The sequence below is a fragment of the Thunnus thynnus genome, chromosome 10 (genome assembly GCF_963924715.1).
Source record: "Thunnus thynnus chromosome 10, fThuThy2.1, whole genome shotgun sequence".
NCBI lineage: Eukaryota > Metazoa > Chordata > Actinopteri > Scombriformes > Scombridae > Thunnus > Thunnus thynnus.
This window is the reverse complement of record NC_089526.1, coordinates 17,721,936-17,748,235: the sequence shown is the minus strand read 5'-3', so window position 1 is coordinate 17,748,235 and position 26,300 is coordinate 17,721,936. Positions and strand designations below refer to the sequence as shown.

At 41.4% G+C, this 26,300-nt stretch overlaps 1 protein-coding gene across 6 annotated transcripts; it reads right to left on the bottom strand.

The window, feature by feature from the left end:
• Positions 1 to 65: 65 nt before the first annotated feature.
• Positions 66 to 25,626, bottom strand: setd2 (SET domain containing 2, histone lysine methyltransferase). 6 transcript variants are annotated; one of them, XM_067601654.1, is made up of 22 exons: positions 24,918 to 25,623; positions 23,326 to 23,447; positions 20,613 to 20,634; positions 16,429 to 20,471; positions 16,215 to 16,346; positions 15,739 to 15,867; positions 15,352 to 15,475; positions 15,159 to 15,236; positions 14,971 to 15,068; positions 14,668 to 14,800; positions 13,656 to 13,790; positions 13,417 to 13,545; positions 12,178 to 13,275; positions 12,001 to 12,049; positions 11,603 to 11,921; positions 10,742 to 11,474; positions 10,202 to 10,327; positions 4,327 to 4,463; positions 4,117 to 4,228; positions 2,761 to 2,835; positions 2,549 to 2,650; positions 66 to 1,900 (listed from the first exon to the last, which is right to left on the bottom strand). In XM_067601654.1, the coding sequence occupies exons 2-22, from the start codon at positions 23,352 to 23,354 to the stop codon at positions 1,739 to 1,741; spliced, it is 7,965 nt and encodes a 2,654-aa protein (XP_067457755.1). In that variant the 5' UTR covers positions 23,355 to 23,447; positions 24,918 to 25,623; the 3' UTR covers positions 66 to 1,738. The 6 variants fall into 6 exon arrangements, with proteins under 6 accessions (XP_067457755.1, XP_067457756.1, XP_067457757.1 ...); XM_067601655.1 differs by having other exon boundaries at positions 25,260 to 25,623; XM_067601656.1 differs by lacking the exon at positions 24,918 to 25,623 and adding an exon at positions 23,879 to 24,844.
• Positions 25,627 to 26,300: the final 674 nt, after the last annotated feature.

Sequence of the window (26,300 nt, the reverse complement as noted above, 5' to 3'; positions counted from 1 at the left end):
GCTCCAGTCTATTTAACTGACACCCAAGCAAAACGGTTTCCGCTACAAGGCAGGGAAAAGGGAAATAATTTTACAAAAAAGGTTTATTATCTTTTTAAAATGTTTGTACACTCGGTATGACAATGTGCTTACACAATACTTACAGTAGAGTAGGGTGAAACGTACTTTGTACATAGAAAAATAATAATAAACAAAGAAACAAACAAAAAAGAGAAACACATGAAAGTCTCCCCCACCACTGAAATAAAATAGAGCGCTGTGTGTCAGTGGAGTTTTGAGTTTGACAGACTGAATTGGGAACTGCATCAGGAGGGTTGAGCTGGTGAGGATGGGTGGGCTTCACTGTGCTCCCTGACCCTACTCTCCTGCGTGCAGCTTCGGTAATATTACAGGTATTTACACTTTCAACCATGAAATGATATTCCTTTTACAAAGTTTCTGCTTATTTAAACATTCCCAAAAACTACTATTCAATATATTCACATATAAAGCAATGTACATATGTTGGAACTTTAATGCAATTTCATAGGCTGCAACAGATTGGCAACCTAATGCTAATGAAACTAATTTGACACCAGGAAGAATCTCGGAAATGAATAAGTTTGTGAAGCAAGGCCGGCCTAAGTGTCTCTATAACGTCTAACTCAGACTAACAGTGGTAAAAAAAAAAAAGAAAAAAAAAAAGAACGAGAACACACATGATGTTAAGAAACTGTTAAAACTGCAATGCTACAACCTTCATCTTCAGCGTCATTCCTGTAAGAAGAAGAAACAAGGGCGGAACAAACTGGGAGGAGGAGTTGAACAGGAAGTGGGGGGGGGGGATTGATACACAGCTAAACAGCACATCAAACATAGCATTCAAACCCTGCTCCCGTTATTATACATAAATTGATAAAAAAGACATGGAAATATTGATCACTAACCACTAACAGCCAACCTGCTGTTCACTGAGATCCCTAAGTGTATTGTAAGTAAAAAGCTCATCCCAGTACATGTAGCAGGAGACATGGAAAATGAAGGAATTTCCATAAGGATACCACTCTGACCTCAGCCTACATCATGCATTCATAAAACGACAGAGGCTCCAAAGTCTTGTGGTTAGAAGGCAGGGTTTGAGGAGTGGAAGCTTGGACCTCCACAGTCCAGTTAAAAAGCAGCACCAGATACAGAATCAGTGGCGGGGGGGGGTAAGGGGGGGTTTGAAAGCGTGCACAAGAAAAACAAGAGGTGGGACTGGACTGTTCTGTCATTGATCCATTTGAAACAGTGGAAAGTAACAAAGAAACTTTGATAAATATCATACCAAAGCAGATTCTGTCGAGTAATTCTCACTCAGGTCTATACGAGTTTAAAAAGTGGAATTGAGGTGATCATCTCGGGAACATTTAAGAGCCACAAATGGAAAAAAAACAAAAATGCTAAAAATCAAACAGTCAGTGAAAACATTAGTCTCTGTAGCACCCCTCAGTGTTGTCCTTTGAGAACACTGCACCTGGAGTCTCGGTCGGTTCAGTGACGCTTGAGTCTCCAACAGTCAGAATCATAGGGCTCCTACGCGATCCATGGGGCCTGGAGAGCTTCTTGGGCAGCAGTGCATAATTTAAGTCATAAATATGCGTAAGAAACTACTTCACGGTTCAGGCTGGCCAGTTCATACACGAAGGAGTGAACGGAAAGGCAAATCTGTGCTTCTCCTGTGTTATAGAGCGGAGTGAAACGTCTGCGGCCTCTGAGGCTAGTACACCTCTGTGTCCTCCTTGGGCCTGTACACGGAGCCAAATCTCTGCATGTACTTCTTGATGTACTCCTTGGTCTTGTGCTTCACGTTCTCGTTACACTCAAGGTCCTCAGGATTATTGCAAGCTTTCAACTCCTTGTTCATAACTCCATGAGTTAGCTAGAAGAACGGGGATAGATGAGGAGAGAGTTAGACATGTTTCTTGTCACCAGACGGTAAATGATATAATTACAATGTATATATAAGTTGTGGTGGTGTGGGTGGATGGTTAATACTCTTAAAGCGACTCTGCTCTATTCAATTTGAGACAATAAAACTCGATCTCTAAATGAGCGAAGCTAAACTCGTCTCTCTTGTTTGTCGTGCCCATGTCTTCAGAGTCCTGGTATGTCCGAGAGACACTCAGTACAAACCACTCCCCACATACACAATCCATGGACGCACCAGGGGAACCATGGGGGAAAAAAAGAACGCTAGCCTTTGAAGAAATGCTGGCTGAAAAGAGCTTTTAGAAATGAACGAGTAAAACAAAAGAGAGGGAGATAATAGTTTACATGTACAATGTGTTTTTAGTCTCTTCCAGAGGCAGAATACAAAAACATTTGGCCGGAGAAAGAATTCGTGGGAGCTCAACTATTTTAGTTCTGGTTTGAGGGAGAACTTTGAAAAACGCTTCCTTTTAAGTTAAAAGCTGACCGATATTTTCACTGTGTGCTCACCACGTAGAGGCCAGGAAATGTTTGAAAGTTTCTCTGCATTTGCGGGCGTTCTAACTGCACGTGCAAACATCTTATTGTTTTGTCTTACCTTTCTAGCCAGGTGTTTGAAGTCTTCTGTGTTGCTGATGCGACCCAGTTTGCAATCTGGCTTCCGATAAGGATTTAGACATTGCACAATGAACTGGGACATCTGAGTAACACAAACACATAGAGACATGTCAAAAAAGAGAATTAATCGGTTAAAAAATTCAAACATCAAATAACAGGACATAAAACATGTGTTAGCAGACTCTGGCTCACCTCTTTGCGAAATGTCTCTTTACTCTTCTTTGCCAGTTCACTGGAAGTGTCTGCTTCAGCTGTCTTTGTGGAGAACTGTTAAAAAAAACAAAACAGTAAAAGAAATTAATGATATCATGAAAAGATTTGTTATCGAAGAAATATAGTTGGCTTTACATTAAATCCTTGGCTTTGCAAGTGCAACCTGTCATGAACTCCCATTAAATTCCTTCATTACTTTGTCAAGACATTATTATTATTATATCATACTGGCTAATCCAGAATTGCAGAGGGGTAAAGTTCTAAAAAATTAAAACCACAAGCGAGGCCAAACCCGTGCACCGGTTTGATTGAATGTGACAACTGCCTGCAGAACAGTAGCTATCAAGGTCAGTGGGGTATCAAACAGCACCTGCTCACCAGCTCCTTGACACAAAGCAGGATATCCTGCCAGGATGTTGCCTCTCTGGCCCTACCCTTCCAACAAAAAACGCAAGCAGTCAACAGCTGACTGGCTGTGCCCACAACAAAGTGGTGAGGAATTAATGCAAGCACAAAAGATTCACACACAGTGTGCCAGGGACAGGAATCCAGAGACGGTGAAACAGAACGGTTTATAAACAAAGACTATGTGCCATAGTTTAAAGTGTTGCATGTGGACACCACCACTATCTAAACACATGCTGGGAAATGGTCCATGACGCTGTAGCTGTTCTTGGCGGGAAACGTTGCATGAAAAAAAAGGATCTCTCCATCTCAGTTATGATGCTTTTTTTGCAACTCTGTTACATCTTTTTAAAGAGACAAAAGGGACACTCGCGTAGTTGGACAATAATAAAAGAAACCGCAAATAAACGAATGCTAGGTCTTCCAGATGGTTCCCATTATCCTCAAAGTCAGGATAAAAATGAAGAGGGAAAACAAACGAGGCAGAGGAAGAGGAGATGAGCAGAGTCACTCCTCCCTTTACAGCCTTGAGGCAAAGGGACAGACAGCTGAGCAGGGGGCTGGGTGAGTGCATTCTCTCTTCAAGTCTTTGTCTCCGTGTAGGTTCTGATGAAGCCATTTTGTGAGGAGAAGTCATCGGCAAGGTCATCACGCTCGCTGAATATGGTGTCGTTCTGAAGAGTTTTTTCTTTTTTTTTTCCCTTGACGCACAGCTGAAAGTAATCACTAGTGCAGCATCTTCAATTACCTCAAGGAACAAACACTATAATCATGTTTTGCATCCAAGCACAAACTTTCTGAGAACCAAACGAAAAAAGTTTTATTTAAATTCTTTAATTTTATGTGTTGGTACTATAAAAAAAACCCACAAATCAAGCGCATTACTATTACACATCTTTTATGTTTCATTCATTGCTTCTAAAAGCTCACCTTGGAAGGATTCTCATCGTAAGTGGGTGTTCCCAGGTCCATCTCAGATTCATGGTCCACACTAGTGTTGTCACTATTTCCGTCCCAGGTTGGAGGGTCCCACTGTGTTTGCCTAATGTACAGAGGGAAATAATGAGGTGGAAATACATGTAGAGGTTTTCTGGAAGCACATAAACACACACACTAAGACAGAAACATGGCAATGCCAACCTTGTAACAATATGGTAGTAGTAGATCTTTCCTTCAGGGTCCCGGGCCACTTTCCAGTTGGGAGGTAGGACAATAGTTTTGGGTTTGGGGGGAGATGGGGGAGGCAGGTCTATCACATTGTTGGGTACAATCATTTCCTGGAGAAGAGAAGAACATGGGGAATAAGTTCCAACAGAAAATCAACGCATCCTTATAAAAACCCACAATTTTTCTTGGGTTTTGCTGCGAGAAATTGATTCATATGAGCTTTATTACTGATGATGACTGTGGTTTAAAGTCATACGTGGTAGTATTTAGATTCTTATTTACAAGTGGGGAACCACTGAGCCCTTTCCTTAATTTCTTCAAGATTTAGTCACATCTTAAAAGGCAATTTCTCATTCAGGGTTCCCACTCTTTTCGTGAGATCATTTTCGAGGACTTTTCCAGGACATTTTCAGTGATGATCTAGCCGGTATGACAGACAGGGATCGCACCATACACTAATATGTTCCTCTCTGTGGAAGTCTGATTTAAAAAGATGTGCAGTCTATGGCTATAACTTATCTATGAAATTATCTCTTACATGCTTAAAAATTATGACAAATTGATCATAGAATAATGCAAACACACCTGCAGATGTACAGCACTTCACTTTATTAGTACAAGCAAGATACAATGATGGTTTAGGCAACTATCACCTCAGCTTTCTCTTTTCTCTCTTACTTTCTCTCCTGTCTCTTTCTCTAAAAAAGGCTAGGTAAAAGTACATACACATAAATTGGCCTACATAGAACTGAATAACATCTAAATGTCCACGGCCACAAACATTAATTTTTAAGTAACTCAAAATATAGCTGCTGTATCATGGATATTCATCCTGCAAAGTGGTCAATATAAAACAAAGCAAATGTCACATTCAAATAAAAAAGTTCTTCATTGAGTTTAGTGTGGTCTCTTGACACTCTGCTGCAGGTTTGCCAGAGTTTTGGCTAGAGCTGCCAGCTCTTCCCTTTTCTCTGTAACACTTTGCGATAGGCATTTGATATTGACAATAATGTGAAATCCTGTTTTTTTCTTTGCCCTGACTACCATTATGTCTGACTCTTTCTGCATCGTTTTGATTATTCTTTGCTGTTTTGCTTTGACATTTGTCATTTCATGATGGAGCTCCTTTCTTTTCTTCTCATTAACAATTTGGTCATTTTTCTTCTTTTCATCCTCCAGGTACTGCACTCACCCTTGCTCCTTTGCTGTGTTGAATGCAGTCTTTTGGCAGGGCTTCATCTATTGCATGCTCAGCCACTGCATCCTGGACCAAGTGCAATACTACTAGAGTCCTCTCCTTCAGGTTTTCTACAACCATATCCTTGTTGACAGAAAACCCTCTTTCTACTGCAGCTTGTCCATGAGACAGTGTGAGAAGACATTTCATTAGGTCCCACAATGCTGCATACTCAGCTCTGCCACTAACAAATTTTCCCAGAAATTCATCAAGCCTGCAGCTGTAAACAAAATCTTGGAGCTCTGCTTTATGGTTTGCACTGACATGCAAGGAGAATGCTTTACACTGAGCAAGAACTTTGTCACGCTCGGAGGCAGTGTGCCATCCCGCATTGAGGAAAACCTGTAGGAATTTCTGAAATATTACAATTGCACTTTCAGCTTCTGTTACCATGGTCACAGGGTCAAGGGAGCTCATGTGCCGCACTGCCGGGTACATAAGAGGACTTCTCTCCATGATTTTCCTTGCATGTCACAGCAAGGAAGGAGACGCATTCTTTCTTGATCACCTGTATATTCACTGGATTTTCCTGGAGCTTTTTATATGCCTTCTCCAAAGCTTCCTTTGTGGCAAATCCCATGTCCAGCTGTTTTGAGTGGCACATGGATTGCTTTGTATTGTGGGTCCGGTTTCAGCAGCTGGACGGGATCTTTATCTTCTCCAGTTCTTCCCTTTTGATAAAGCGTGACAGCAAGGCTCTCAGGGTGGACTGGAGCTCCTTTGCTAAACAAGGCACCACTGGGGTATCTGTCTGGAATGTCTCCAAAAAAGCTGTCTAGCAACAAATGCAAAAAACTGGAGATTAGCCTAAAAAAGAGGGTCATCAGTGGCCTCTTATTGTACAGTAGGATGCGGGTGATGGCACATTACTTTTCATAAGTTTCTTGTGGCTGCTGATGTACTCCTGCACTGCTGGCCACACTTCTGTTGCCCGCTTGGTAACTGCGAAGTTTTCCACCCATCAATGTACACAGAACTTCAGAGGAAATGTTGTTGTTTTGGTCACCTCAATGAAGTCATCTCACCTTGCTGGTGAGTCATGGAACAACTGTAAAAGAGCTCTCAGTACATCTCCCACCTTCCAGCCTGCTTCTTTCTCTCCATTTTGAAAGCTTCCCTGCACAACATGCAAACCACAACTTCTCAGATTGATAATATTTGGCGCGTCCTCCAGGTCCACTTGGCTCTCCTCCGCTTGGAATAATCTCAGAAACTTCCAGTTGACCATAGGCCCATCCATCGAGACCTGCAAGTGCTTATTAGGATCAAGTGGTGACAGGGCTCTCGATTTTCTCCAAAGGCTTCTCTGCTTGATGGTGTCCCATAAATTCTGAATCAAAATAATGCACAGCTGCCTTCCCTTGACATTTAGCTCTGGTACTGCACAACAATATCCATCTGTTCTGTCTGCGTCACTTTATTTAGCCATTCTTTAAACAAGACTACATAGCACTGCACTTTTCTTATATCTTTCAGATCACCTACTCTTTGAAAAAGGGACATAAGCCAAAACATATAAAGTAAGCCAATTTTGTTGCACCACATTAAAAACTGTTTGGCAATCTCACTGTCTGGCAACATCTTACAAACAATGACAGACATTTCAGAGCTGGAGTTTAATGGGTGGTGGGACATGACCATCTTGATTACCCCATGAATCTCTGCTTCAAGCATGGCTTGGCTTAAAAAAAAATGCTGAGTTGCCTTGTGCTACTGAGCTTTTTCCCTGTTTACTTGTACTGGACACTTGTAATGCTGTGCCTCCATGACTGCCACTTTCCTTATGTAGAGTGGCTATTTGTGGCTCTTGGTTTGTTGGACAGCTACTTCCCTCTCCTGTGTTTTTGAAGGTGTCACCCTCAAGAAATGTGTTATTTTTCTCTCTTTAGGCTCTTTTATACAGATATCCCACATTATAGCCATAAAGAAGATCTGTCATTAAGCCGCCTTTGCTTTTTTACACTGAACCAAACAAAGTCGGCATAATGCCGCCCTCATGTGTGCTTTTAGATATCATGCCAGCGTTCCAGCGAATCAGAGGTGTGATGTGTAACACAAAAGCGTCAGCTCCCTGTCTCACTGTGCCAGCTTTCCCTTTTACACAGATGTTGATCTGGCTCTGTGACTACCTCTGCAGCCGGCTTATTGGCGGAGCAACTCTGCCCCCCCACTCCGTGTCTGTACCTTTTATACAGAACAGCTAAGTGGAATAAAGGCACAGCATTCCTGCCTTGATCAGACTGTGTAAAAGGGACTACTGTTTAATTGTCCAGCAACTTTGACATGGCCTTGCCCTCATGTATGATTCTTCAGTGTTGAGATGCCCATACTACCGACATCAAAAGACTTCTTGCAAAACTTGCAATATGCCCTATGCACATCTCCTGATACTTCCCCTAACCAGTCCCTTGGGGACTGAGGGTCTTCTTTCCACTCATTCTTGAACTGTCTTCCTGACATTCTGTCACTCACTCCTGTAATTAAAGGACAAGTGTTATAGAATCATATCACTATACAGGCATAACCCTCTCTTCTTGCTGATGTTTTTTTATTTCTTGCCTTGTTTTAACGCTGTTTTAATATTGTTGATATATTTTTATTTTTTCTAGTATTCCATCATTGTATTGTATTTTCTTTCTTTTGGAAAGCCCTTTGTGCTCTATGCTTGGCAAGTGCTATGTAAATAAAATGTATTATCATCATTATTATTAATTTACAACCTGAATCCCTTTTTTTCTGAAGAATTATATTAGCCATTGCTGCCTTCAATAACTGAATAGCCTGAACACCAATAACACAAATAGTAGCCTAGAATTTTGCCTACTGACAAATCTAAACTGAACTTTACATACCTAAAGGTAGTTGAGTTTGCTTGGATTATTAACTGCCACTGACCCTTATCAGTTTATCACACCATACGTAAACCTCTTTATTAGTAATATTAAATGGAGTCTTTAACAAAGCTAATCATGGCCACTGTGAGCTACCACTAAAAAAGTTAAATATGTCATGGTCCATTTTACCTTAATAATGCAGCATTGCGTTTGAAGAGACAATGCAACCAAAGTAAAAAAAGTACCATTAGCCTGTATTTAACCGGTGTTTGACTCACATACAGTTGGGCCCCCAATTATTATTTTGACCACAGCTTTCCATTCATTATTATCCAACTCTCTCAACAATGCCCAACACACATTTGAAACCACTGCTCCTGGCCAGAGTTGAATCATAAACCTTAAACCTTTGCAGGCAAAACAAGCTAGCAAGCACGTCAACTTTAGCAACTGAACCCAACCTGCTAACCACTTTAACATTATTCAACCATTTAAAACAAATTGGGAAGAAAGCAACATTAATCTATAAACCTAATAAAAACTACCACAGTAACAAGCCAGCGGTGACTAATATTTACATTTGAAGGATAATGTAACTTACATTATTCAGAGTTTCAGCCACTTAAGTTGTAATGTCATCCAACCTGCATGTTCTACTATGTGACATGACTTGGGATTGTGTTCATAGCGTTTCCACAACATAACTGAGAGCAGCCTATTCAAAATACTCTCATCCATAAACTACCATTTAAACATTAATGTGATCCTGAACATGACTTAGCCCTTTCAGATGGCAATGTTAACCGCTTTGGGGAGCTCTGATAGATAGTCTAGTAGTTCATTCTCAGCTAAAGAAAAAAGGAGAATTTTGAAATAATTTCCCAGGACAACACAAGATTTCCAGGACATTTAACTTTTTCTCTGATTTTCCATGTGTTTTCCATGACTGGAAAATTGGTCAACTGTTTTCCAGGTTTTCCAGGTCGCGACATTGTATGAGACAGGTCTTCCACCCACATAGCTCTTAAAAGCTGCATAATTTAGATGTACACTACCCCCTTGTGGCCACACTGAGACCTAAAACCTCATGTAGCAAAATATGGATTTCTAAAAATGATCCTTTAGCTTCCTGGAAAACCTTTGCACGATCATAACTGTTTATGCTGCCACTGCTCATGCTGCCCAAACCCTAATTAACCTTAACCAATAAAACCCTCGCAAATATCTAGCAATCCTATCCCCTCTGCCTCTCCTATCTATTGAAACTACCTTACTCTCCTTACCTAGTACCCCAATAGTTTACAGTTGTGAATAATCTAGGGCCGCAACTCATGATTATTTTCATTATCGATTAACAAGATTATAATTATCTTGATTAATCGATTAGTCATTTGATGAATAAAACATCAGAGAACACTGTAAATGCCAGTGAAAAATTTCTAGAGCTCAAAGAAAAGCAGTCAATTCTTCATCAAATCAGGCATTTTTCCTTGAAAAATGACTTTAACGATTAATCTATTAGTAAGATGGTTGCTGATATATTTTCTGCCAATTGACTAATTGCTTAATTGATCAATCATTGCAGCTCTAGAATAATCCCTCACTGTGTTTCATCATGTACAATCATCCTCTTTCAACTGGAAATGCATCAAGTTACCTGATATAAAGACACCATTATAAGAGGTCTTTTAAAAAAAATCATTAGTCATCTGTTTGAGATTAGGAGCAGTTTTTTCTTTACTCCGTGTGCTTTAGAGATTTAGATTGAATATGTTACCTGCTGGACAGTTTGGGATGTGACAATGGTGGTGACGGTGCCTCCCTGCTGCACCACCACTCCCTGCTGATGACCAGGATACACAGGCTGGCCGTGCAGGTAGCCGGCTGTGGGCTCAGTGTACGCCTTCAAAAAACACACAGTACAATCAGATCAGACAAGTCCTCTAACCATCACAGAAATCAAATAAGGTTGATACGAGGTTCCTAATTCAATACAGATAATCACTTGAAAATGTTGTTTTATTTAAAATCTATTTAGCGAATGAGGTGAGATGACATTATTTTTTATACTGTACAGCACTGCTTCTGGTTTTGCAAAATAATCTGCTGGAAAATATACTAATACTAACGTACTGACTGGGTCCAACCATAAGGGTTTTAAATATTTAAACCCTTAACATAAAGGGTACTAAACATTTATAACAAATATACATTTAGTTGTGGTTTACAGCATTTTTTACACAGACAAGTCAACATGAAAGTACAGTACAATCAAGAATATAAAACCAGAGCAACAGCATTGTGATTGGCACCCTACCTGTATGACGGGAGTGTTGGCCTGAGGGTAGGCAGTGGGGATGCTGTAGATGGTTTGGCATGGCTGGCCCTGGTAATAGATGGCTGTTTGTGTCTGAGCTGCTGCTGGGGATGCGGCATACTGCTGTGCTGGTTGGGTCTGCACAGTTACAGCCTGCTGAGTAGTGGGGTCCCAGAGAGTGGTGTAACTCTGCTGGCTCTGTACCTGAGGGGCCGTCTGGGCAGGTACAGAGAGGACAGCTACCCCTCCGTCCTGGGCTGCTACAGTTGGCTGGGCATACTGCTGGGGGTTGCCAGTGGCGAGGTTGGTGGTGGTGATGTGCTGAGAGATACTTGAGACTGGAGTGGCCTGGGAAGTGGAGGATGGAGAGGACATTCTGAGGTCGGAGATGAGACGCTGGGGAGGAGTCTGTTCATAGTTCATGGTGGGCTCAACCGCAGGGGTAGGTAGCAGTACTTTGCCTGCATTGGGGTTGGAGGGATCCACAAAGGTCTGGATGGGATAACCAGGAGGGTAGGTGATGAAGCCAGGGCTGGACGCATAGGCCAACGCAGGGTCATAAGCCATAGTTTGGAGCTGCTGTTGCTGCTGCTGCTGTTGAAGCTGTTGTTTCTGGGCTTCCCGCTGAGCAACCTCCTGCTCGAACAGCTTTCTGCGTTCCTCTGTGGACAGCTTGTTGCGCTCCTTGCCACCAACTCCCCTCGGTGTCTTGTTGCTGTTAGATGGGTCAAACCTTAAAAATACAGAGGACAAAACAATGATTCAAAGCACAAACTTTTCTAAGATACACAGCTGTGTAAAGGTATACACTATGCTTGGAAGATGCAATCTTCAACGTGCCTGATCCACAACAATACTTACCGTTCCTCGGTGCGTCGGCTGCTCCTCTCATAGGATAAGGGTGGCGGAGATGTGGAGCGTCTCCTCCGTCTCTCGGTACTGCGCGGAGTTTTGTCAGAAACTCGATCGCGATCACGATCCCGGTCCCGGTCCCGGTCTCTTTCTCTGTCTCTGTCCCTGTCCCAGTCTCGATCCCTGTCTCGATCCCTTTCTCGATCCCTGTCTCTGTCATAATCTCTGTCTCTGTCGCGTTCCCTCTCCTTTTCTCGCTCCCTTTCACGTTCTCTGCTACCAGAAGTGGTGCGTGGTGTCAAAGCTGTTTCTCGATCTCGGCTGCGGTCTGTGTTGAGACAATTTGATTAGTCAAAACCATACAAAAATAATTGCCAGGTCTACAATAAGCATTGGAATAAACTTACCATTCGCTTCCTTTTCCACCTGACTCTTCTTTGGTATCCTGTACACCTCCTGAAAGGACAAGCATAATTTGGCTTTAAACACTAGAATACATAGCAAGCAACCAGATTACAGACAGAAAAATGGTTAATACTTTACATTTTTACATTTGTCTGACAATGTCTGCTATTTGAACTCACCTTCAGATCCTTCCAGCTTTCCAGAAGCCTGGCAGCCATGCCAGTAATATCCAAAGCACTAAGTTGGGGCTCCTGACTCCTTTCACTCTCCACATCTGATACACCTTCCTCTTCATCCTGAGAGGGAGTTCCTATCACTGATGGGTCGACAGGTGCTGCTGTGACCTCAGAGGACATATTGACCTCAGAGGGCATACTGGCGTCTGGGGTCTCAGAGCTAGGGGGAGCCTCAGTAGTAGATTCACCAGATTGCGCCTCACTGTCAGGAGGAGGTTTCTCAGGCTCCTGTGTCTCTGACTGCTGGACTTCCATCTGCTCTGAGGGCTGTTCAGGTGGAAGATCAGCAACATCTTTCTGGATAGACTGACTCTCTGGCTCGTGAACTTTAACAGTGGGATCGCCTCCTTCCAATTCAGCCTTTTCTGACACTGCCTGACTGGTCTGCTCCTCCCCACTCTCCTGTTCTTCACTAGGCTCTTTTGGCACCTCAGGTTCTTCCTTCAGACCATCACTTGTGTCTTCTTTCATCTCAATGTCCTTCTTCTCCAAATCCAATTCCATTTTGTCTTTAACCTCCTCAGTCTGAGGTTGGTGTTGGCTGCTTGAACTCATTCCTGCCTCTTCCTGTGTCTCCTCTTTGACCTCTTTGACTGACTCTTCCGTTACTTCCTTCGTTGGATCTGCAGCTCCACCCGCTGGCTCTGGCTTCAACTGTTTGTCATCAGGAACTCCTCCTTGTGAAGATTCATCTTCCTCCTCATCATCATCCTCCTCCTCTTCTTCTTCCTTCCCATCAGATGCTTTGCTGGCGTCAGAGAGTGCGCTATCCAGACTGTTTTCACTGATGATTTTAAGGCGACGGTACACAGCCGGTTTGGAGGTGTCACCATCCAGTTCTGGTCCCAGTTTGGCAGAGGAACCATCAGGGGTGTTGAGAGGCGTTTGAGCACGGGAGGTGTTCTCGCTAGAGTAGCCATCCATCTCAGCAGGCTGAGGGAGTGTTTTTGTCTGAGCCCATCGCTGAATGAAAGTCAGGACTCTGCTCTCCTCCAACATGTTCTTAGTAGAGATCGGTAGCACAGCCAAGGTCTTCATGATCTGTAAACAGAATTAATTATCAGTGATTAAATTGCAAATGGCAGTGTGTATGACCATATATGCTCTGTGGGTTTCTTGGTATTTCAATAAGATGTGACCACATTATAAATTATTTAACGGTAAGTCAATGACATATCTCACCTCTACTTGCAGTTTGATGTTATTAGCACTGTTGCCCTTAGCTTCAGAAAGCTCAACCATGAAAATCCACAGCAAAGACAATCCATGATGGTCCAGGAACTGCTTCAGGCATGACGGATTTTGAGTATCCTGTGCAACACAAACATGTCATTATCTACTGCAAATGATAACCATGCAAGACAAATCACATCAGGAATATAGACACAATATTTTGTAAAACTCAGTCGCTCAAGTCGTACTTGTATGAGCTTTAGACAGATGAGTTTCTGCTCCATGTTTTCCACTCGGACCATAAGTCTGCAGAGGGACACCACCTGTTTCTCATCAGACAGGCCTTCTCCATTCTCCAGTAATGCCTCCAGTTCCTCATCAACCTGAGGAAGGATAATGTGAGGTTATCATCAACAATACACATTTGTCTTGGGGAAACTGGTATATAGACACCGTGGTCGGTAATCATACAATTTAGTGTCAACTACACCCATATTGTGTCAAAAGAGTTATGCAAATGGCATGGTAATGTACTTTGTTGTGATTAGCTAAGTGTCACTGCTTTACCATTATTGGCAGCCTGTTAATGAGGCATTATATATCAAGGAAAGCCTTCGAATTAAACACATCATTGACCATGCTAAAAAAATCTAACCCTGTAGTCAACTGTATAATTAAAACAAATACTTAAGTAATCAACATAGAGTTGATCACAACTTTTCTTTTCTATGATTTATTTAATCTAATCTATTTTCGTAATCTAGAAGATTTGGTTGTGCTTTTCAATCTGATGTAATTGTAAATTAAATACCTTTGAGTATTTGATATAAGCATGAAATAAGCAGCTTTAAAAACAGGGCTTTAGTAACTTAAAATGGGCATTATCATTATTTTTGACATTTAATAGACTAGATTAAAAAAAACAGCAGATGAATTGATGATGGAAACTTATTATATATGTATCCATTGTCTACTGCTCAAAGAAACCTTCCATATATCTCATTCAAAATTATTATTTTTTTATTATCATTACTGTTCATAACCTGTCTTTTGTGTTTTAACTGTGTTGATTATGGATGGGACTAGTAACTAAAGTTCTGAGAACAAGTAATGTGATTTTTGTAAAAACTTTATCAAGTTATACTTTAGTTCTTTCTTTCTACTTGACATACCTGTGGAGCAAAATGTTCTTCATAAAACCATTGAAAACATTTCAAAGAGATGCCCGAAAGAATTTCAGATATAACTTAAAGAACTGACCGTGGTGAGAGCGTTCTTTCGACTGCGGTCTTTCTTCATCCTCCCTCCAGCTGCTCGAACACTAACTCTGTTCTCTCCACCCAGGAAGCCTCTGCAGCTGGGAGCTCCACAGAAGCATTTCTGTGCTTCTTTGCTGGAGGATAAGATAAAACAATGGTGAAATCACTATGACTAGACCATCAGTTAAAAGGTTAAATAGCCATATCTTTATCAGCATATCTATGTGAGCTTCAATGATTTCACACACGCATAGACAGCACAAAATACAAGTGTGAGGGGTTAATAACTGCAAACAAACAATACCCGTATCTCTGAAACTGATAATCAAATGTCAGTTCAGTTCCTGCAGTGACTGCCTTGGTGGTGAAGAACCCAACTCTAAGCTGGCCATTGACCGTCCACTGAAATGGGATAAAAATCATCCGGTAAGTCAACTTTCAGTAAGGTAACCTGACAGAATATTATTGAAGTGCTTTCTTTTGCCACTGTACCTTTTGGGTTTCACAGTTGGGCTCGCAGCTATGGTTCATAAACCGAGAGCAATTACCCTTCAGCGTGGCATCAATGATCTGAAGAGACATTATGCAATGTCAAGTATTTCTGCCAGCCACTTTACCCAAACCATTAAACCAGATTGCAGTTTGAATGTTCACATTAATTGCAATGTGTCATTTTATCACTTACCTCATTATTCTTTAGAGACATGAAATAGTAGTGGATGTTCTTGTTGCGAGCGTATTCTTTAACCCTTGTTTTGAACTCCTTGTGGTCCAACACCTCCCCGCAGTATTCTAGTACAAAGGTGTTTCTGAGATAGTAATAAAAGCAAGCAAGTTGATATATTATCCAGTCATGAAAATGTTTTTCAACATTTAAGAACATCTACTGCCACACAATGATTTTATTCAATTGGCACATTAGCTTTTTGTGTCCACAATGTTGATGATACCACCCTCACAACTTACCATTTTGTCTTAAAAACCTTCCTCTAAACCTTAAAATAATATTCTCTAATAACAATGACATTTACACATTTAAAAGTGTTTTATCCAAAACTTCTAAGAGGCTTACGGAGCCAGGTCTTTAGCTGCCCGTAGTCCCCAGCCTTTGTCCTCTGTGAGGATAACATCAAAGTCTGCATGCTGTTTCATTTGAAAGCGTCGATTAGAGCAGTAGGTTCCATTTACGCACCGCGATGAGCTACGAAGAAACAAGTTCAAAATAAAAGAGAATATATTAAGCTCATATTCTTTAGTCAGTACATGTATGTCAACAGGTTCCTACACAGTTTTGATTTCAAAATACCACTTTTTTTCCAGGATTAACTTGCCAAATTTGAATTGTATACAGTATGATTGATGGCGAATCTTGTCTAGTTGTTATTAGGTGCACCAGGTTACTAGATTCCCTATTGCTAAAGCAACAACCATAATTTGTCAAGATTTCTCTACTAATTGTGCACTTTTTTTCATTTGTGCAAATGTTTTATCTAAAAAATTGAGTTATAACATGCTGTGTCACAGCTTTATCAGTAATAATCAACTCACCACTCAATCATCAGCAGTCGGTTTAAACAGTCTTCCCCACATGCCAATACTCCCCTTGAACGCTCTTCTCTGGGCAGCACTGGGCACTCACATTGCATCCTCTTGATATCTCGATGAGATTTGCTCTTCTTTCTGCAAATAACATTTAAAAACTTTCAAATCTCAAGCCAAACAAAATCAGATGTTTTGTTAATCAAGATGAACAACACCTTACCTCTCAGTTAGGTACAGATTCTCCTCTATCAAGTCAAAATAGGGCGGCATTTTTTTAGACCTGGACAAGTCTTTCCATTTATTGGAGTCTTGAAAGTCCCGCAGAGTGAGTGATGGGCGGTTCACCTCAGCTTTGACAAGAGTTTCCTTAGAGACATCAGTATCTCCTTGACGCTCCCTCTTGTCTGCAGGCCCGGCTTCTGCCTCATTGTCTGAATCGGACTCGATTTCTGGTCGCCTTTTCTTGGGAGGGCCCCTGCCTCTGTGGGGCCTGAAATTGTCTTCTCTTGGGGGATCAGGCACAGTAGAGCCCCTGCTGTTGCTGCTTATTTCATGACCTTGTACAAAGCTTGATGACCCTGGAGTGTTAGGTGCGCTGCATTCAACAGCTGTTTTACTAAGATTGGATGGTTTATCGCCACTGTAGTCATCATGGTCATTAGTGAGCGAGTCAGGATGGATTTCACCTGCAGGGTCCTGATAATGTTCGTGCACATGGAGGTAGGCTTTTCTACTATTCTGCATGTTTTGGGTTTGGTGGTTCCAGGAGGCATTACTCTGCCTGTGTTCCTGTCCCTTGGGACAGTTTTCTGTCAGTTTAGTGTTCGGTAACTGTGGCTCATGACTGCTGTCTGGCTGCTGATATGTACTACTGGGCTGTTCTGGTTGTGAAAAATCCCAACCCAGACTGAACCCGTGCTTGTCATTGATGTTGTCAGCATTGGAGAAATCATGTTTGTAATGGGAGTACATCCTTTCACCTCTGCTGCTTACGTTATGCTGTTTGTGTCCTTGCTCACAATGTCTGGAATTATCAAGGCTGTGGGCAGGATCTGTGGTACCTCCATGGGCACTGATATGACCAGTCGTGTAAGGCTGGACACCAACAGAGCTGGAACCCTCCGAGTGACTAGTGCTATCAATCATATTACTCTGGGATTGACACAACATACTGGCATTGGATGAATCACTTATACCCACACTGGTTTCCCCAAATGCAATGGAAGGACAATTTTGGATTCCACTGATATTCACGCCAGCTGCTATATTAGCATTCTGGAGTTCTGAATTATTAATTGGACTGCTGGGGGAAGCTCCAGTGTCCTGTGAATCCATTGTTAGGGAAGAATTCTTTGGCACCACCACCACTGAGTGCAACCGTTTTATAGCCTCTCCGCAATCGGAGTCATACTCTGAGTTGTCACTATCACTGGCCTCACTCTGTCCTCCTAATGCATCCTGACTGAGTGATGTTCTTTTATTCAATTTGCTCTTATGAGCACTGTCCTCTGATTTTTCTTCATGATCATCACCGTTCCAACTCTGCATCTTTGCAGCTTTGTCAACCTGTGATGTATCATTTAAGTGCAGGGGCTCATCTGTGTTTGTTTTTTGAGAAACAGTCCGTTTTAAGTCACAGTGGTCAATGCTGGTGCTTGCTAGTGAAGGCTCACTTTGGTCTTTGCATCTGTCAGTCATAGATGTGCTGTCTGAGCCGACTTCCTGCTTAGAGATCTCAGTCTGCCTCACCAGTTTGGAATGTGTTTCAACTTCTTGCAGAGTATTGTCTTTAATATCAGAGTCTTGTTGGCTATTGTCTTTAGAAAACTCAATTTTTTTGACGGAGATCACTTTTTTAACAGTAGGCTTACTTTCTGCACAAAGTGTTCTCTGTGAAGTATCACTCTCTGAGGTGTCCTGCCCCACAATATCCCATCGAGACTTTTTGGTAGCACTGCTGCTCTTTTTAACAGTATCTGCATTTTGCTGGCCATATGTCAGCTGATTCTCAGATTCAAGACATGATAAATCAGATTTGAGTGGCGCATTTGTGCCAGACTGGTCATTGACAGTCAAAACTTGCTTCAACTCAACAATCTCTGGTTTAGTGTTCTGCTGGGCATCATGTGTGACAGTTATATCTGCTGTATCAAGTAAGGACTTTGGCCCTAAAGAACAGTCAACAACTTTCATGTCCTGGCTGCACATTATGTGATCATTACTACTGCATGAATTTAAGACTGCTGCATTTGAGTTAACATGTGGTCTATTTTGAGAGTTGGTCAAGTTTTCCAAGGCAACATTTACATGCTTTAGGCTTTCACTTGAGCTTATAGCTGAGGCATTTTTATTCTCTACTTCAAGACCTGATATTGTTTCGTTTGACCTGTTGGATGATGGTTCTTGCAAACTCTTATCAGTGCATGAGACCATCTCCAGAACATCCTGATTACCTTGTTCATTTCTCTGGTTTGTATCATCTAATTGGGATTCAGAGCCATGTTTGCTATGAGCAAAAGACTCTGTGGTGGCTGCACATGTTGGTGCTTTGCTGGGGCTGTGAAAAATGTCATTTGATTGTCTATCATGTCCAGTGGTTTTCACAGAAGACCTAGAGGGGGTCATCTGTTTCGAGTCCTGTCTACTGGTTTTCTTTTGGGAGTTTTTACAATTGTCCTCCGAACCAGAGCTTTTGTCAGGGGCCTGTGATTTTCCCTTATGATCTGCCTCAGAGTCACTCAAGCTGCTTTTCTGGCGTTTTTCATATGTTTGAGAGTGGGTATGCTGGCTGGAAGAAGTGGATTTGCTGTTGGTCTCTGACTTATGATGGGTGCTAGACTTACGGTAACTTGAGTCCAGATCAGGAGAGCACTTGCGCTGTGAATCAGAGTCTGACAGCCGCTTTGAAGTCCTTTCAGACTTTGAGGATTGTGTTCTTTTATCCAACTCTGAAGAATGAGGAGAATCTACTGATTTAGCTGCTTTCTCAGATTTTGAGTAGGAAGAGGATTTCGACTCTTTATGAGAGTTTGAGTGCGTGGATGATCTACTGGAGTCACTTGTCCTTGTCCGCGTCTTCCTATGGTCATCTTCAGAGTCAGAACTGTCCCGAGTTCTGTCAGTGCGAGAACGAGAACGTCTTCTGTCTCTACGTGGAGAACTCCTGTGTGATCTCCGGTCAGAATCATGATAGTATGACCTTTCAGAGCGTGATCCTCTGTCGCCTCTGGATCTCTCTGTTTTGGAGTGAGATGAACTTGTTCGAGACCCTCTTGATCTAGACCGTGATCTAGACCTGGACCTTCTGCGATCTTTGTCAGATCGAGATGAGCGCGATGATGTGTGTCTAGAATCACGGTCTGATTTGGAGTAACTAGAAGACCGTTCATGATTCTCTGACCGCTTAGAGGAACTTTTTTCTTTTTCCTCCACATGTGAACCAGAGGAAGACTTTTTTACTGCTTTGCTTCTGCTGTCCGAGCTTGTTTTACTTTTGGAGTCAACTGATTTGCGGCTGGAAGACATCTGGACTGAATCTCCATCCGATTCTGAGCCAGGGGGAGCACTATCAGATTGGGACCTGGTTTTCCTTTTGTATACCTTATTATCCTGCTCAGTACTGCTGGAACTCTCTCCATCTTTTCCTGAGGACGCAGCGGGTTTCTTGAGACTAGAGGTTATCCTTGTCTCAGCAGCTTCAACGTGAGGATTCTCAGAGAGGCAGACTCTGGCAACATTCTGGGGCTGAGGTGTTGGGAATTCGGTTTCACTCTTATTTGTTGATTTCTGCAGAACCTGCGGTTCAGGGGAGCATGGCTCCTCTGGCACAACAGATGTTGGTTTCTCTTCAGTCACAGATCCACTGAGAATTTGTTTCTTGAAATGCATCTTTGCTACATCCGTTTTCAGTTTAGTAGCTGAGGTGACTGGTGTTTGAGAAGGTGTCTCTGCTATTGATGTTGGCAGCACAGGTGTCTGCTTTTTCTCAGGTTTGCTGTCTGTACTCTGTCCTCCTTTGTCTGAGGCTGACTGAGACAAGGCAGCATTAGGTTCAGCAACAGACTTGTCAGGGCTGGGAGGGATGAAGAACAAGCTCTGCAGTGGCTTCTTGGTCGGCGCGAAGCTGAAGGACACTTTCTGACGACCCTGATCCTCTAGGTTGACCTTCATCTTGGTCCCTTTAGGCAAGAGATGGTTGGATAGCACAACTCTAGGGGACAGGCTTTTGATTAGAGCTGCCTTGGATAGGCCCTCCACCTTTACCTACAATAAAAGAGATACCACAAATAAACCTGTGACCTGAGTTTTTAGAAAAACCTGAAATTATATCATAAGAAAATTTGCCAATATACTCAAATGAAAGCAGACATTAACACTTATTAGCTTTGTTAAGTTAAGACTTACCGAAGCACTACTCCCCTCCTCTCTGCCATTCATAGGAACATAAAAAAAGAGGAAAGACAGAAATCAATTTACAAAGTTCATGTAACAGAACATATAGCACCTTTTAGATGATCAGGAGGAATAAAGCAACCAAAACTCTCAAAGAAACCTTGCGGGATGATCATCTCAACCATTTTTGTCATTTACAAGACATTCAATAGTGGAGAGTGACAGGAAATGAGGGGAATGGCTACCATGGGACAAAACTCACTGAATGGATATTCAGGACATATCACATCAGTCGTATGTGTGTAGGCTATGTGCACAACTTGGTACAATGACAAACAGACACTGACTGAGAGCAATGGATTTAAATGGTAGGTAAATGACACAACGTACTCCTGTGGCTATCAGGTTCACTGACCTATGGATGTCAAATACAGTATACTGTATTTTCTGAAGAGTTTTACATGGAGAACGGACCGCTGGAATAACTGAAAAGAAGGAGTAGGTGCCAGTAGTAACTTGAAAACTAGATAAAAATCATACATTTCTAATTTATTTGAAACAGAAGGGTAACAGTATAGTGCTTTGATTGGCTGATGATGGTATACGTCAGTATTCTCTACAGAAATCTATCAATATTGGAGTGTTTCTAAAACTACATAAATACTCAGCATGTAGTTGGTGGTCTTGACTATTTCATTAACCATGAGATCAAACCTCGAGAGAAAGTGCTTAAAAGCTTTGTTCTGAGAAATTTCCCCTCTGCATTTGATCCATCATAACTATTTAGGAGCTGTGGATTATCATTCTCAAATGCCTAAGACTCCAGTTATAAGTGCAGTGCCTTGCTCAAAAGCAATGGCAAGAGCACTGCTAATACTTAATATGCATGACTTTAGTGTAGAAGAAAACCTGTGCATCCATAGGAAACCCATTCAAATGGAATGAGTGTGTAAGCTACCAACATGATATTTAACTCCAGGACTTTCTTACAGTGAGATGACTGCTGAATAAAACAAATGTTCAAGATCTAAGGTTTTTATATCCTACTGACTGAATTCAGAAATCCACTTGTCTGAGAAAAAAATACAGTACAGTTAAATTCTACTTTAAGAAGTCTGCTTTTGCTTCCATCTAGCCATTTAAATTTTCACACTCCAAAAAATTATGCAGCATTGTACAATAGATGATGCCCTCAATATCACTTTTTCATGTTTCATTTAAAAAACTGTGTACTTGTCTCGTCAATGTTACACAGCCCCTTAGAAAATATTGTCATGTTTTATCTATTCTTTTTGGTTTTTGGCATTAAAAGCACAGTCAAATTCTTTCTGAATCTGTTTGTGCAGTTGTCTGCACATCTTCTCTTTACCATTTTAGCACTGTTCCCCTCATATGAATATGATGATGACAGATTTGAATGTTTACGTTTACAATGTTACAATAACTTTGTGACATCACTTTTAAGTGTGGTCTGAGGTTTGGATTACAGACTATAATTTTTCTATTGCTGGGTTCTATTAATTTCATCCATGTGTAAATCTAACCCTCAACCTAAGTATAGCAAACCGTAAGAAGACCTCTCCCACCAAAAGCAATAATGAAGAGTATATTTAGATTATCTGTCCCTAAAATAAGGGTGTAAAATAACTTCCAACTCCCATTATATAGCGAGTGTACATTGCTGAGATTAACAATTGGTGTTGCCAATTTAAAAAAAACAGGAGAGGCAATAAATCACAAAAAACAAAGAAGCACATAGGTGTAAGTATTCAACATGTAAAGGGATTTTGAATAATTGGGTTTTCGTTGCTTTTTTTGTTCTATTAAAGAGTGTGTGTTTTCCTCAGGGTAGGCTCAATATGGATGCTAGGCAACAATTGGGTCATTTAATCCTTTAGGACTTCCTTTTTCTCTCTGACCTTCAAAACGGGACGAATCTGTAGTGACATTCAGTTATATAGAAAGAGCTATAACTATCAGTCTACAATCAAATGATTAATGGACTGGACCTATTAGACCAAGAACTTCAACATTTTAGCTTGACCTTGCAAAAATATATTACACCGAAGATAAACATGTTATTCCAACTATAATGCACAACTGTTTTACTTCTTAAGCTAACAAACACTGAGCATAAACGCACATAATATCCAATATAAGCACTGTGTTCATCCATGGATCCCATACAGACATAAAAACAAGTGCTACTAGATCACAGAAATTGAAGTTATTTATCAACTAATGATGTAGTCATTTTGTTCATGCAAGGGAAGTAAATGACTTGTCTTCACTTTCTATACAGAGACTTTTATGCCATCATATACTACTAACACAGACACTTCTGTGATGTACACCGCGTCTGTGGCCTCACAAAACACTAACTATATACACACTAGTAGGTAAAAAAAAATAAGCATATGACGACAACATGTTATCAGTCGTTTAAATTAAAAAAGAGACCAAAGAGACCAAAACTCTTTGCAGAGGATAGTCTTGTATTTTTTATGTTCAAATAACTAATAGTGTATAAATAATGACAGGACCTTGGGCTTTGGGTAACCTTGAAATCAAAACCTTTCAACAATAAATAGATGCCAGAAAGATGTGCACAGACGGCATCCAAAACAAAATACAAATCTAACCATACAATTTTTTCCCCCCAAATTGATATCAAACTAATTTAAACAGACATACACTGTGAACTGCATTTTGTACTGTCTAATACCTGAGTTCTGACTTGAGCAGAGTGTCCATTGAGAAACTCGTCTAGGATTAGTAGGCCTGAAGAGGCTGCTGGCCAAGAATAATCCAAATCAGAGAAATGAGCCCTCCAAAGTGACGCCACACCTGACAAAAAGAAAGATAGGGGTTGCGATGAACTGGGTCTCGTTTATCCATTTAAGCTTACAGCTACTCTGTCAGGAACAGTTATAATTCATCAACATCTGAGGCAAGTTCTACAAATGCAGAAACCCAACTTTTTGTTGGGCATACTAAATAAATGTGTTTAACGGTGTGACTGACTTGCACAAAAAGCATCATACATATGTGCACCATGTAAAAAAGTACGTGGTATCCCATGCTTTCAAGCGAGTACTCATGACTTCTCTACAGGCGTCCATTCCTAAGATTGTTATCTATTGTTGCAATGTGGCAGAGAAGCCCATTGCACGTCTTAATATGTCTGAGACGAAGATTTCCCCTTTTCTCTGCTGGTGTGACTCTCTACTCTACCTAGTAGCATCACAACAACAACAAAAACAAAAGGTTACATTCACCTGTGGTTTAAATATAGCACATCATGGTCGAGGATCAATGGAAAAACATGGATGCAGGACAAGCAGCGAGCATGCATCTCATTACTAGACATGTAAAGCACAAGCAAATGGCCTACAGAAAACAAAGGGTGTCCTGTTGAATGGGGATTTATGTGAACAAACACATCGACAGTCTTGAAAACAAACGGCGACTGGTTCGAGACATATTAAGCAACTAACTAGCCACAGCATGGCCAGTGCTGGAGGACTGAAAGCAGCCAAAACATGGCCTTTAAAAGAATGAACCTACCCACTGTGAAAACGAGTGAAGGATGTATAGCAAACCCAATTTAGTGAGATATTTCACCAACCTTTAATAACTACTAGTAGTACAACATATATAGAAGTAGTTAGCTGTCAGGTGAGACGACATTAACTTAGCTATTTGACTGTGACGCTGGTTTATAAACATTACCAGAACCAGCTACGCTAACTTGGGTAAGCTAACATTTACAGAGCTTTCGTGGGCCATCTATAAAGATAGCGTTAGCTCGTGTTATGATATGTATAATTAATGCATGTTAATGTAAATCGGCGACAGGTGTATGCTTGGAAATGCGGCCGACGTGATGTTTAACAGTTTTTTTGGCTGAGCAGCAGAGGTAAACAATCGCATTTGTTTCGAAAAACGTTAGCCGAGGAACTCTACTAGCATTAGCAGCTAGCTAGGTTAGCTAACTCTCGCACTAGCAGCAAAGAGCTAACGCTACAAAACTTATATTTTGGTTATCGATCTTTGAGCTCTACCGGATGTGTAAAGTCGCGGTAATTCGGGGTTTCTTGCCTAGTGGAGAGCTCATTACTTTTCTAATTTTTATTAATTAGCAGGAAGGGTTTCAGATACGTTTCCGTTTGAGGATATAATGGACTCGTATACTCGAGCCTCTGCACCCGGCTTTAACAGTTACTAGCATGCTAGCTGGTGATGTTTTGTCTTACTTGTGTGTAGTAAGATGGCTTGCCAGAATTAACGTAACGCCGCGGTTCTCGAGATACTCACTTTACCAAGTGCTTAAGGTCACACGGCTCCCCCATCTTCGAAATCACCGGTAATCGACCCTCTGTGAAACATCAAGCAACAATGTATGCAGACGTCAAATCCATACGGAGCTGTGGGAAATGATCGTCGGCTCAGTGGCTCCGCTGCTGCTGTTGCTCAGACTGGGTGATTGTTGATAGAGCTAGCATGAAGCTCACATAGTTATCCAAGAGTTGGAGGAAAAACACAAGCGATCACGAAGACCAAGCCACAGAAAGTGTCTTAATTTGGCCAAGCTGTAAATTACAATAAAAACTGACAACTTGCTCCGCTGGAAGGATTATGAACATGTCTTTGGAGTACCTTTTTTATTCCACACACACGTCCTGACAGTGCCGCTCCGGCGGTGGCTGCTGTGCTCAACAGCATCACATGATGAGGGAGCACAGCTGGCGCGAACCCTGGAGCGCACTGCGGGTCCGATTCATTCGAGCCATCTACCAATAGGCTGGTTTAGGATGAACTGCGCCTCGACTGGAAAGTGGACGGGATCAGGCAGCAGCAGGGGGCACTGACAAAAAGCTGCAGTCAAGTCGGACCGATAGTTTCCAGCAGCCTTCAAAGAATATATAAGAGGTCACAGATATATTTACATCCTCATGTTGATCCTGATTTAACAAAATGGTATCAGATTAATCTACTCAAGCCTAGCAACTCAATCACTAACATTGTTTTAATGATGTTCTGTGTGATAGATTACAGCCTATTAAAATTACCTGGTACCTAGTCTCTCCTAGAAAACGTTCCCTGCAGATCTCAATTATGCAGTCTATGTTGTAAACATAATATTATTCTCTTGAAATAGCCATACAAAACTAAGCAATTTAAAGGATGGGTTCACAATTGTTTTGTCTTAAAACATCAGTCAGGTGCTCAAATGAACACTGAAATTGTTTTTTATTGCCATAATTATTTCTCCTGTTCATACCGACCATTAGCGGATCCCTTCATAATGTACTTGTAAGTGATGGGGGCCAAAATCCACAAGCCTCCTTCTGTGTAAAAAAGTATTAAAATGTTTCTATGAAGCTTCAGCCATCCAAATTATTCAAACCAAGTAGATATCTTATAGTCTTTTTAGCACCAAAGGCCCTCTTTTTGTTACTATACTTCCACTGCAGCTCAACAGGGAAACAGTCTGAGGAAACACAAAGAGGGAGTTTTATGCTAAAAAGACTAAATGTGGCAAATATCCACTTGATATGACTAACTCAGACTGCTGAAGCCTCATATAAGCTTCAGATCTATTTTTAAATGCATGGAGGATTTTGGCCTCCATTGAAAGCACATTTGAAGGGGATCTTTCAATAGCCAGTATGAACAGGAGGAGTGATTACAGCGAGG

Bases quoted from the DNA above. Each gene is read 5' to 3' on its own strand.
- setd2 (XM_067601653.1), bottom strand. From the start codon at position 24,952: ATGGGGGAGCCGTGTGACCTTAAGCACTTGGTAAA. The intron at 16,347-16,428 runs GTAAGGTGTTGT...TGTTATTTGCAG, and splicing joins AATCTGTACCTAACTGAGAG to AAAGAAGAGCAAATCTCATC. The intron at 11,922-12,000 runs GTAAGTTTATTC...GTCTCAACACAG, and splicing joins GGTGGAAAAGGAAGCGAATG to ACCGCAGCCGAGATCGAGAA.